This window comes from Enhydra lutris, unplaced genomic scaffold (genome assembly GCF_002288905.1).
Source record: "Enhydra lutris kenyoni isolate GAN:26980312 unplaced genomic scaffold, ASM228890v2 scaffoldscaffold55, whole genome shotgun sequence".
NCBI lineage: Eukaryota > Metazoa > Chordata > Mammalia > Carnivora > Mustelidae > Enhydra > Enhydra lutris.
The window spans coordinates 10,168,673-10,181,374 of record NW_019154139.1 but is presented as its reverse complement, the minus strand read 5'-3'; the positions used below and the strand labels follow the sequence as shown (position 1 = coordinate 10,181,374).

General features: G+C 61.1%; 1 protein-coding gene across 1 annotated transcript; it reads right to left on the bottom strand.

The window, feature by feature from the left end:
• On the bottom strand, window positions 1-9,154 carry LOC111157686 (SRY-box 10). The gene is given in 5 exon segments (XM_022519309.1): window positions 1-704; window positions 2,890-3,158; window positions 7,862-8,376; window positions 8,839-9,096; window positions 9,098-9,154. Coding segments are annotated over 5 exon segments (1,803 nt in total).
• Window positions 9,155-12,702: the final 3,548 nt, after the last annotated feature.

The following is a 12,702-nucleotide window of genomic DNA, read 5'->3' as shown; positions in this document are numbered from 1 at the left end:
TTAAGGCCGGGACAGCGTCGTATATACTGGCTGCTCCCAGTGTGTGGGGCTGTGGGACTGGGGCCCTGAGGGGCTGGGGTCAGAGATGGCCGTGTAGAGGGGCCGCTGCGAGGGCCCCATGTAGGAGAAGGCCGAATAGAGGCCAGAGGCCTGGCCTGAATGGCCATAATAGGGTCCTGAGGGCTGATGGTCAGAGTAGTCAAACTGGGGGCGGGAGATGGAGGGGAAGGCGGAGCCGTAGTGGGGCAGGCTGAGGGAGGTGTAGGCGATCTGCGAGGTGGACGGCTGGTCGGTGTAGTGCGGCGGGCCCTGGGGCCCTGCGGTCTCCGTCTTCACCTGGGCTTTGGCGTCCACGCTGGGTGGCGAGACTGTAGGCAGAGCCACGCCTGGTGGCTTGGAGATCCAGGCGGAGTGTCCACTGGCCACAGCCAGGGCGCTGCCCAGCCCGTAGCCGGCTGCTGAGTAGCTGCCCACGTGGCCCGGGTGCCCGTTGGGTGGCAGGTACTGGTCCAACTCAGCCACATCAAAGGTCTCCATGTTGGACATTACCTCGTGGCTGATCTCACCGATGTCCACGTTGCCGAAGTCGATGTGAGGCTTCCCGCCCTCCCCCATGGAGCGCCCATCCCGCTTGGGGTCTGCCTTGCCCGACTGCAGCTCTGTCTTTGGGGTGGTCGGAGGGGTGGGTGGGCCATGGCTCTGGCCTGGGTGGAAGGGAGACAGAAAGAAAGTGGGAAGTGAGTCAGAGGCTTCTGGATTCTGATGGTTCACTGTCAGAAAAGATGCCTCTGGGGGCTGAGGAAGGATCACAGCGTGACCCTGTATGCTTTAAGTGTTTGGGCAGCCCGGGCCGGTGCTTAATTCTCTAACAGTCTAGGGCTGGTCTCCGGCTGCTTCTGAAGTGCCCCATTTGGAGGGGTGCATCTGCCTCCCCCACCCACAGCAGGACTCTCCCTGTCACCCACCTCCTGGAGAGACTTGCTGCATCCCCTGTTGGGGAAGTTGTTCCTCATATGAGCTGAAGTCAGCTTCCTTCTCTGCCCCCACTGCCCCTTAGCTGTCCCCTCGATGGGCACTTAGCTGACTCGTTCCACCCCTGTTCCTTGGTTTTCTCATTCACACATTCATTCAGCAAATGCTTAGGGGGTGTGGTGCCAGGTGCAGGGCATACAAGCGGAAAGAAAAGGGATCCTATCTTTACAAGCTCCCAGTCTTAGGGGAGGATCCAGAGACTCACACAGAACTGGAGGGCAGCCTCAGAAGTGACAGGACGTGCAGAGGGCTCAGGAGACCAGAGGAAGAAGCCACCCACTCTGCCGTGGGGACTTGGGGAAGGTCTCTCTGGGGAAAGGAAGCTGAGCTGGGCCTTGAAGGCTGAGCAGAGGCCCAGGCCCACAGTTGTATTCCGAGGTGGCTGTTTGGTATGTGGTCTTCTGCTGTGTGTGTGTGTGTGTGTGTGTGTGTGTGTGTGTGTGTCCCTGAATATTTGAAGGTAAGGTATGTAAGTGTGTGGGAGAGACAGCTGGACTGGGGATCCCATTGGAGAGAGAACATGCCCATGGTCTATGAGACTGGGGCCTCCTTGGGGGCCGGCCCATGTCTCCCCCATCAGGCCAGAGGCAATGCCAGGTCTGGCACTGGCCAAGTGCTCTGGAGTTTGAGAGGCCCACCCGGGTTTGAATCCTGGCTCTATCACTTACTGTGTGATCCTGGAAAAATGCCCATCTTCTCTAACCTGCTCTCTTATCAGTAAAACAGAGATGATACTGGGGCGCCTGGGTGGCTCAGTGGGTTAAAACCTCTGCCTTCGGCTCAGGTCGTGGTCCCAGGGTCCTGGGATTGAGCCCCACATCGGGCTCTCTGCTCAGCAGGGAGCCTGCTTCCCTCTCTCTCTGCCTGCCTCTCTGCCTACTTGTGATCTCTGTCTGTCCAATAAATAAATTTTTAAAAAATCTTAAAAAAAAAAAACCAAAGATGATACTAAGCGGCTCAGACATGGCCTCCTTCTGGAAGGTGCAGGCTTCATGCACACTTGTTTTGGATTCGCTCATTTGTTTTCATCCCTGCTCCTCCCTCTACACTGTGGACCTCGTAGACCAGGGAGCTTCTTTTGTTGGTGCCTCTGGTGTCTGCTCCAGGGTCTGGCACAAAGGAGGACTCGGGCATGTCTCCTGAGGGCAGAGCTGTGCCGACAGAGACTTCCCATATGCCTGACCCCACGTACGGCCTTCTACACGTTGTACAAACAGAAGCAAGGCAGCACTAGTGTCCTCAGGGGCCCTGGAATCCAGTTGCCTGGGCTCAGACTCAACTGTGTCCACTTACTCATCTGTGACGTGGGTGTCATTTGCCACACAGCTGAAGTTGGAGCCCAGGCAGTGTGGCTGCCTCATCACAGCTCAGAGTAATTGAATGATAATACACATAAGGTAATTCGGGTGCCTGTACACAGTAGGTGCTCAATTAATGTTAGCTGGTATTTTCATTAATAAAAATGCAACGAGATGCTATGTCTGGCCTCTCCATGGCACTTGCTCAAGATCCCATGCCATGGCTCCCCCATCAGACTGGGAGGCGGGAAGGAGGCAATGATCTCTCCTGATCTGATCTCCCATCTCTCAAAATCATCCTGTCTCTGCTTTCCCTGTTGTAACTCACCCCATGGCCTCCATGGCCTCCACAGCCTCCTTAACCGGCCTCTTCACTCAGTAGCTGTGCCCGCTTCCATCCACCAGAGCCATCTTGCCCAGCTACTTCCTCGGGGGCCTGAGTTCCCACCGAGCTCCCTCCGGGACCCTGCACCCCAGCTGGGGCAACTGTGCAGCCCAGCGAGCCTCCCCAGCGCCCTGGCTCTCCCCACCTGCAGCTCGTTATCAGCCCAGCGCTCACCTGAGGGGTGCTCGGGGTTCCCGTCTGACATGGGGGAGCCCTCTCCTGGGTGCCGGTGGTCCAGGTGGGCACTCTTGTAGTGGGCCTGGATGGCAGCAGCGCCGCCCTGCTCGGCCTCCCCGCCGGGACACTCTGACTCCCCCTGGGCCGCCTTTCCGTTCTTCCGCCTCCGGGGTTGGTACTTGTAGTCCGGGTGGTCCTTCTTGTGCTGCATTCGGAGCCGCTCAGCCTCCTCGATGAAGGGGCGCTTGTCACTCTCGTTCAGCAGCCTGGGGCGGTACAGTTGGGGGAGACAGCCCAGTGGCCAGTGTGAGTCTCTGCCCTCAGACAAATGAGGCCTGGGGGTGGGGGGTGGGGGTGGCAAGTGCAGAGGGCGGTCGGGGTCCAGGGCAGGGGGAGTTGGGGGGGTTTGCTCTTTGAGTCACAAACTAGGAAGTGAGGCCGGAGGAGCCACAGGCTCAGAAGGCTGTGATCGTCCCTAAACTCTCAGGGGCTCCTGGCAACCCTGAGGATGGAGTTAGATGTATGGATAGAGCTTTTTTTTTTTTTTTTTTTTTAAGATTTATTCATTTATCCTAGAGGGAGAGTGAGCATGAGTATGAGCACACAAACAATGGTGGGGGGCGGGGAGGGTGAGGAAGGGGGTTTGAGGGGAATGGGGAGGGACAAGCAGATTCTGTTTGAGGTCAAGGCAGGGCTTGACCCCAGGAGCCAGGAGAAGCTCACAACCTGAGACAAAACCAACGGTCAGATGCTCAACCGACTGAACCACCCAGGTGCCCCAGGAATAGGGTTTTTGAGGGACACGGAACTTCATTTCAAGGAAAGAAGAAGCTTTTTCATCATCAGATCTGTCTGGAGGTAGAGCTGGCTGCCTTCTTAGGGGATGAGCTCCCTGGGGCTGGAGGTATGCAAAGCATAGTGGGGGGAAGAGCTCAGTCTCTGCTACTGGCTAGCTGTGGGACCACGGGCAAATTGCTCCTATGGGCTTCTTTGCCTGTCCATAGAGGAACATGCCTACTTCACTGGGTGTCAGATTGGCTGAGGTCCTGGGTGTGAAACGCTTTGCACGAGGCCTGGGGCTGGAGGGCAGGCACCTTGAGAAACAGGTGCTGTTCTCATACTGCTGGGGTGGCTGGGCCAGGAGGACCTGGGATGGGCCCTCTCAACTCTGGAATGCTCCTTTTGTGAGTCCCAGTGTGGTGTGGACAGGATGAAAGTCCCCTTTGCTATGTGGGGTCACAGCATCCCAGGGGAGATCACATCTCCTTGTCCAGGGGGTGACAGAGGGTAGAGGAAGCTAGACTTTCTTTCCAGACCCTGGGACAGAGGCAGATAGACCCTCTCCCCAGCCTGAGACCAGCCCTGAAGGCAGTGCCCGGGGCCCACTCAAGTCCAGCCTCAGGCCAGGGCTGGAGGACAGTGGAGGGGGTGATGTTTAAGGCTCGGCTGCCCCCAGGGCAAGGAGGGCAGAATAGGGTGCCTCGTGGAGTGGGCTGAGGGGAAAGAACAGACTCAGAGAGTCCTAGACATGAGGGACTCTGGGGGTGTGACTCTGCTGCCCAAAGGGCCTCTCTCCGTCCGCTGCCCTCTTCCCCCAGCCAGCAGAAGGCCTAGCCCTCCTGTCCAGGATGGGAGGGGGTGGTCATACCAGGCACCTCCTAGCCGGAGGCAGCATTCCTGTGCAGCTTAGCCTGCCCGGCCGCCCCCCCCCCCTCCCAGGCTGCCAGAACCCAGCCCTAATGTAGCTTTCTCCAAGGATCCCTCCAGCTGAGGGATGGGATGAAAACCCCAGATCAGCACCTCCTCTGGGACGAGGGACTGGGCTGCCCCCTTTCTCCCCCAGCCATGAAGGTTATCCCCCCAGCCAGGCCTCAGGGAGGCTGGGCCGCAGATGTGTGTGCGTGTGTGTGTTGAGGGCGGAGGGAGAGAGGCACTAGAGGACTCAGCCACTTCCAAGGGCCCCAGCTCAGAGGCTCTGGAATGGCTGGGGACACTGAGCTTCCTCTCCTACCCAGAACTTTGCTTGTGCCCTCTGTCCAGCTGGCAACTGGGTGTGAATCAGCAAGAACACAGTAGGGGCCATGGAGTGGGGGCAGAGGCCACAAGACAGGGAAGAATCCAACACGACACACTGTCGCCTCCCTGCTAGTTCCCAGCAGTACCCTAACCTTGACAGGATCCTGACCTCTGGTCCCCCCATCCCCAGCCCCCACCCCAGCCCAGCTGGCTAACGAGCCTCCAAGCCCCGACCCCAGCCTTACTCCAACCTCAGCTCTGTTCATCTTGACCCCTGCACCAGCCTTGCTCAGCATTGTCCCCCAGACCCCCCCACGTACCCACAGCTCTAACTGCAAACCCGATCCTCATTTGCACTCCACTTGGCCTCTGTCCTCTAGATCTCCAAGGTCTGGAATAGGGGCCAGGAGAGGGTAGGCTGCTTCCCCCTGCAAACTGGAAATCCCAACTTGGTGGGGGGAGCTCCTAAGGTGGGGCACGGGCTGCTGCTCCGTCTGCTCTTTCTGTCAGGGAAGGGGCCTGTGGACTTGGGGGTCAAGAGAGGCTCCAGCCTGTGACCCCCTTTCCAGTTTCTGGGGTCTAATTACTCTTTCCAGCAAGTCAACCAATGTACAACGATCAGCATGTGACTGTCAGAGCTCACACAGCCACTTAGGAGCCAGGACCTGGACACTGGGTGTCCGACCCCAACCTACTTCCAGCACCCTAAGCAGTCTGTCCTCATGTCTTCCTCTTTTTGGGTTTAGGGCCCTGTTTTCTAGTTCTACCTGTTTAGCCCATCCCCCTCCCTGGTGGCCTGGGAATTATGAACCGGGGAGGGATTTCAGTAGGGGCCCCCACCCAGGATCCAAGGTAGCTTGCCCACCTGTGGGGATAGCCTTTGATCCTTGTCCTTGTCCTGCCACCCTCCTACCCTGGGCTTGGGTCCTGAGCAAGCAGTGCCCGCTTTCCTGATGGTCCTATGCTAGATTGGCCTTTGGGGCCAATCATGGATGGCCAGGAACTAGTCCTCTGGAGGGAGCCCAAGCCCAGGGTTCTGGGCTGGAGGAACAAGAACAGGGACAATGGAGGGTCTGGTCTTAAATCCCTTGCAGTGGGTTGAGGGACAAGTGGGGGTCCATCCTTGTGTTGATGCTGTCATTGAGCTGGTGCCGTGGTCTGTTCCTGATCCCCAGGACCTGCTCCTTCTGCCTGTCTCCCTCCTCGTTGTCTGTCTCTCATTTGCTCTTCTCTGTCCCACGACACCAAGGGTACTGGCCTGGGCTGCGCCCTACCCAGTGCAGATGGACCTTGGGCGGACGAGCTAGTTTTGACCCTGCTCTTGGGCAGAGCTGGAGCCTCTGAGTCGACCCAGCAGGCTGGTCACTAAGCCCAAGGCCTGCCTGCCCAGGATGAGCAGAGCGCTGCGGGCCGAGACGGGGATGTGAAGGGGCACCAGGCCATCAGCAACACGTGGGGCCGTGGGGCTGGATGGGAATCCCTCTTGGTCTCTTGGGGGGGCCTTCTAGCTTCTTGTACCACCCTAAACCTTTGGCCTTCTAGGCCCCATCTCCATTACGCTGGGGCCCACCAGGGGAGGGCAGCAGCAGGAGGGAAGCCGGCTCCTCTGAGAGGTGCCGACTTTCTGGAACTCAGGTGTGCTGTACTTCCGCTCTCTCCTTCTCTGTCCCCCCACCTCCTGACCACGCTTTAGAGCCAAAGGGTGACCTGCCACTGTCACCAAGGACAGTGTGGAGGACGACCAGTAGACCTGGATTTGATCCTGCTCTGCCACCAGCTGGGACGTGGCCTTTGAGGTCCCTTTTCCTTTCTGGGCCTGTCTCTTGGGCAGTCTTGTGGGGGGATCAGGGGGCCTCTGCAGGCTTGCATCTCCTGGATCGCCTGTTCTTTTTCTGAGCTGCCCAGGACGCCTGAGGTGGGAGGTGGTTACCCTGCTCAACATATCCCAAGGGGCCAGGCCGAGCCCCAGACCTGAGGGGAGGGGTGGCTGGCTTCCTCGTTGGGGGGCATGTTTTCCCCCAGAGGTTTGAGCTGGCCCCAGGGAACCAAGGACTCTGAAGCACCCTGGGTAGGAAGAGGGGCCAAGGTTTCCTCCTGGCCAGGGCTCTCGGCTCCAGCTCTGGGGCTGGAGGGGTAGGAGGTTACTCAACGCTGGGTGGGGCCCTGGAAAAGAAGATGGCGCCGGACCGCGGGAGGGAGGGAGAGAGGGGCAGGCCTGGCAGCTCTGGCACAGGGTGGGAGAGGATACTTCTTTCTGTGCGTCCCTTACCCTAGAGGATAAAGACAAGACCCCCCCCCCCCAACCCGGAAGGAGGGGAGGATAAGGAGGGCACGATGAAGGTAGTTGGGACAAGACAGGATCCTGCAGTGACAGATTTGCCCTTGGCGGTTCTCCATCCCGCACGCTTTCAAAGGCTCCTAAGTTCCTTATTTTCCTTGAACTGCCCCCCAGTTCTCCATCTGGCTGCCTTAGTTTCCCTGCCTCGCCAGCCAGGCCTTCAGTTCTGTCCCAAGCGTTTCTCGGGCATGCCCCTGACTAGTGGGGCCGGTGGCAGTGGCACCCTCGAGTGCGCAGGGCCGGTGGAATACGTTAGCGAAGGTCTTTGGTGTGGGCCCCTTGGGATCCTACCCCCTCCCTCTCCTTTACCCCCGCCAGGAAGAAGCTCAGACCCTTCGCCTGCCACCGACGGAATTCCAACCACGAGGGGGCGCCCTCCTGCCCGCTGCCCCGGGTGGGGAGCCTTGCCTAGGCCACTGGAGTTCTAAGGCGGCGCAACCTCAAGGGGGTACTTGTGGGGGAAGGGCGGGCCCGAGCCCCACACCTGGTCTTCCAGTCCCATCAGAGCGTGGCTGCCTCCGCGAGAAGGGCCCGGGCAGCGCGCGTCTGGCCTAAATCCACCCGCAGCTAGGGGGGCCCGCGGGAGCTCCCCGGAGGCGAGTCGGGGGCGCTCACCTCCAGAGCTTGCCCAGCGTCTTGCTGAGCTCGGCGTTGTGCAGGTGCGGGTACTGGTCGGCCAGCTTCCTGCGCGCCGCCTGCGCCCACACCATGAAGGCGTTCATGGGCCGCTTGACGTGCGGCTTGCTCTTGCTGGCGCCGTTGACGCGCACGGGCATGGGCACCAGCGTCCAGTCGTAGCCGCTCAGCACCTGGCTGACCGCCTCGCGGATGCACACGGGGAACTTGTCATCGTCCGCCTCGCCGTCCTGCTGCTCCTTCTTGACCTTGCCCAGCTCGCCGGGCCCAGGGCTGGCTCGCAGGCCCGATCCGCCGCCGCCGCCGCCACCGCCGTCGGGCCCCAGCGAGGGCGCGCTCCCCGGGGACAGGCAGCGGGGCTCCTCGGAGCCCACGGGGCTCAGCTCCACCTCGGATAGGTCCTGCTCCTCCGCCATGTCGCCCCCGGCCGCCGCCGCCTCGGCCGCCTCCCCGGGGCCCGCCGCCGGGGTCCTCGCGAAGAGTCCAACGCCCACCTGGACGGGAAGAAGGGCGCGACGGAGCGGCGGTGAGCGCAGCCCCGACGGCAGCCCGAGCCGCGACGCGGGCGCAGCCCCGAGGTGGGGCCCGCGCACATGCCAGACCCGGGCTCGGCCTCCGAGCGCCCGCCTCCGCGTCTTCCCACCACCTGGTCCCAACCGTCTCTTGGTGTGGGTGGGTTTGGGCTTTTTTAAACCTCTTTTTGGGTGGAGGTTTGTTGATGGAAAGGAAGAAAAACGGGCTCTTTATTCTACTCTAATCCTGGCTCCTGGAATTTCCCACCTTTTCTCTCACCTTTCCGTCTTCCCTTCTGCTTGCCCCCCATGGAGTCTAGAGGAGCTGGCGGGGGCGGGGGACAGATGCTGGTGTCATTCTCTCTCCACCCACGCCCCACCACGGGGTCCCAGGCCCGGGCTCAGGAAGGCAGGAGCGGAGGAGCGGACTGCGCACTCACTCACCTCCTCGGACCTCTCCTCCAGTCTGGGGCTCGTCCTTAGGAAGTGGAAAACCGTGTCCCAAGGTGTGCGGTCCAGTTCGGGGCTGGGGGGTGACGCTGGTGGGCTGGGAGGGAGGGGCTGGGGGGCCCTGAGCCTCAGGCCACGGCCTCGTCCCGACGGAGCCTGAAACCTCACCACCAACCACGCCGGCCGGACAGCCTGAGACTGACTGAGCGCTGAGCTGCTGCGGAGGGCTGGGAAGGAAGGAGGGGGAGAGGGGAAGGGGGAGGGGAGGGAGGGAAGGGCAGAAGGTGGAGCCTCCAGCGCTGTCCTTCATCCCCAACACTCAGGGCTCCTCCGCCAGGCCCCCCCACCCCAGCTCCAGGCGCGGCTGTCCCAGGCCCGTCTTGGGGCCTGGGCTTAGTCAGGGAGGTGTAGGAGTGGGCGTGGTTAGGCCGGGAAAGCCAAAGGATGCAGGTGGGCAGGTTCGGAACCTGTCGCCTGCAGGAAAATTGGGCCCAACTGGGACCCCCAGCCTCTGCCTCAGGTGGCGGGATGGGCAGGTGGCAAAGGATTGGGGCTGGATGAAGAGAACACAGGGGAAGGTTCTGTGGACATCTGAGGGCGCCCGGCCTGCGCTGCTGGTTTAAGACGCTTAGGGAGGGCCTACTGTGATCCGAGGGACCCTGCTTCTCAGCCTGCCTCACCTGCCTCCCATCCTGACCCAGGCTACCCTCTGCCTCAGCTCATATGGGAGAGAAAGCACATGCGGGTCCGTACCTGGAGAGGCAGGGGTGGCTGGATACCCCCTGCCCAGGCCAGAGGCCCTAGCTCCAACCCTGGGCCCTTTTCACCAGACACGCAGCGCTTGGAAGGGCTGGCCTGGCTCAAGGTAGAGGGAGGTAGGACTGAAGTTCCTAGGGGGCTGGCCGTGGGGCTGGGCTGGGGGGTCCTCTTCAGCTAGGTCTGAAAGGCTTCTGGGACCCCAACTCCCTCCACACTGAGTTCATGCTCTCTTGGTCTGTGGGGGGAGATTTGCATTCAGGGTTGTTGTGAAGTCCTGCACTCCCCCACCCTTTCAGGGTGTCTCCCTGCCTGCCTGCCTCCCTCTCCCACCTCTCTGCCCACTTCTGTCCTCGGCCACCTCCCCAGTGGGGTGACCTGTCTCCTTTTTCTTTCCCGCCCATCACCCAAGGCTCCTTTTCCTCTCCCCTTTCCTAGGTCTCTCCCCCAGAGGTCACAGCCCCTCTCTCTTCCCAGGGGGCGGGTGTCGAGGCAGAGGTGCGGGTGGGTGTGGAGGGGCACGTGGAGCCTGGGCCCGCGCTGGCGACCACGTACACTCCTGAGCTCAGCGGCTGGGCAAGGCCTTAGGCCCAGCCCAAGGGAGTCTTGTCTGGAGTGGGGCTGCTAAGGGGGTCTAGGCAAGGCCTCATGCTTGGGAAAGGCCAAGGGGGTGGAGGGGGGTGGGTAATGGGACACAATGAGGTAGTCACACGAGGCAAAGGCATGTTGGGGGTGGGGGGAGCGGACATTGGAACACACACACACACACATGCTCGCACACACAACCAGTCAGACAATCGGGCCAGTGTGTCTGGGGCCTCGGAGCCCAGTGAATTAGGAGTTTGATAAGGGTTTTCTCTTTCTCTCGCTTGCCGGCCTTGGACAATCTCCCCCCAGTTTTCCTCGACGCCACCCCCGGCGCTGCCAACCCTCCTCCCCCCGCCTCCCTTCTCTTCCCTGTGCCCAGACTCTTGTTCGGGGCCTTGAAACAGTGAGCTGTCTTTGTTCGAAATACAGGTGAACGGCAATCATGTGATTAACACACACACACATAAAAAGCTTTTTAACAGCGCCCGCCCGGCCTCAGAACCGCCCAGAGAGGAGCCGCCCTGGATGGACAGAGGGACGGAGGGACGCGCATCCAGCCGGTTGTGTCCAGCTGCCCGCAGCAGTCTCCGACACCCGCTGCTGTCCGCCCGCTGCCCGCCTGCCCGGCATCTCTCGATCCTGGTGGGTCCCCACTCGTCCTCCCATCCCTTGGTTCCTCCTCTTGGACAGAAGGACTTCCCTGCTCCCTGTGGTGTCTGAGACCCCGCTGGGGTGGGAGGGGTGGCCCTAGAGGGAGAGGGCCCAGGGTAAGAAGCCTGGGCATGGGGTCCCACAGCGCCCCTCTCCGGCTCCCTTCCTTCTCCCTCACCCTCCTGGGCCCAGCTGTGCCAGGGTGGGGTGGGTGTGGCGGTGGGCGCTCTGGGTCCACAGAGAAGCCATGCTGGACAGAGGGGACTTCTCTCTTCCCCTCCCTCTGTCTGTCTCTCTGTCTCCCCCTCTCTCCTGTTTCCTCATTGCCGTGCTTGGGCTTTCTGCTGAGAGGTTGCTGAATGTGACAGGTGGGCCTTCAGGGGTGTGGGGAGGGGCTGCCTGATGCCCTGAGGTGTGGGCACAGGGGCGGGGGCAGAGGGGATCCCTGCTGTAACACCCCACCCCCCACTGTAATCCCCTCCATCCCATCCCAGGCCCTGGGGGCCCCAGCTTCCTCCAGCAGAGAGGGCAAAGGCCCCAGGCATCCCTGGAGTGCAGTGAGTTGGGAGGGGGGGCAGGGGTGCCGGAGGAAGGTACCCTGGGCTCTACCCTTAGCAGAACAGCCACACCCCCTCCTCACTGAGATGTGGCGTTCATGGACCCCATGGCCTGCCCTCTCTCCCCAGCAGAGAGGGGCCCGCCTTGTGAGCGTGAGCGTAATGGTGGAGAGTCAGGCTTCCCTCCCCGGGTGGAGAGGCCTTTCAGGAGCTTCAGACTTTTCCTGGGACCTCCCCCACCCCACCTGGGTTCTGTTGCTGCCAGTTCCAGCCTTACTGCTCAGATGGCCCTGACAGTGAATGATGGCTCCTGGCAGTCAGAAGGTAAAGTCCACTGAGGACCCCGCCTGGCAGAACTGCTTCCGTCAGCAGTGACCCTTAACCCCTTAGCTCCCTGAGTCCTCTTCCTAGGGCACTGGGCCCATTCTGTGGAAGGCTCCGCCCTTGGTTCCCTGCCCTGGGTCTCAGTCCCTTATCTGTCACCCAGGCAGGGACCCCCAGCGCCTCCCTGCCTGCCTCCTAGGACGCACTGAGCTAAGATGGGGGGGATCTGCTTTTCAGTGGAGCAGGGTCTGTGCCAGGGCAAGGGGTGGTGATGGTCAAGTTGGGCCTCTGCTCCAGCCTCAGTTTCCCCAGCTGGGCATGAGACTGTCTTCCTGACTGAGGACCAGATGAGGGGACACTGGGAAAGCACTTTAGCACCTCGAGGCACCTGTCTGGTCTAGGCTGTCACTCCCTCATTCCCTGGGGCCTGTGGCCCCTCTCAGTGCTTCAGACACTCACCTGTCCACCTCCAGCGTCCCAGGGGCCAGGGGGAGGGGATTGGCTTTCCTCCCTACCTGCTGGTTTGTGCAGAAGGGGGGCTTGGCTGAGGGCAGTACTTTTCAGCATAAAGGTGTGCAGAACACTGGCTCGCATTCTTCGGGTCTGGGATGAGACCTGTGGTTCTGCATTTCTCACCAGCTCCTAGGCAGGTGTCTGGAGGATTGGTTCTAATTCTTGCTGAACTTCAGAATCACGTGTGAAGTTTTTAAAAAAATACCAAAGCCTGGATCCCACCACAGACTGGCTGATTCTGCATCAGGGGTGGGGGTCCAGATGTGTTTACTTTTTGAGCTCTCTGGGCCCTGCTTTCCATCACTGGGGGCCTGGAGCCCACAGGCTGTGATGAGCCCCCGCAGACCCCCCATCTCTGGGGAGAGGGCAGGGGGCCAGGGCTCTGGAGCTCAGAGCTGGAGGTCAGAATTGCAGTCACACTGGGGTGTCTGGGGAGTGGGGGCATGTGGCAGGGGAGCGGCTGCACGCT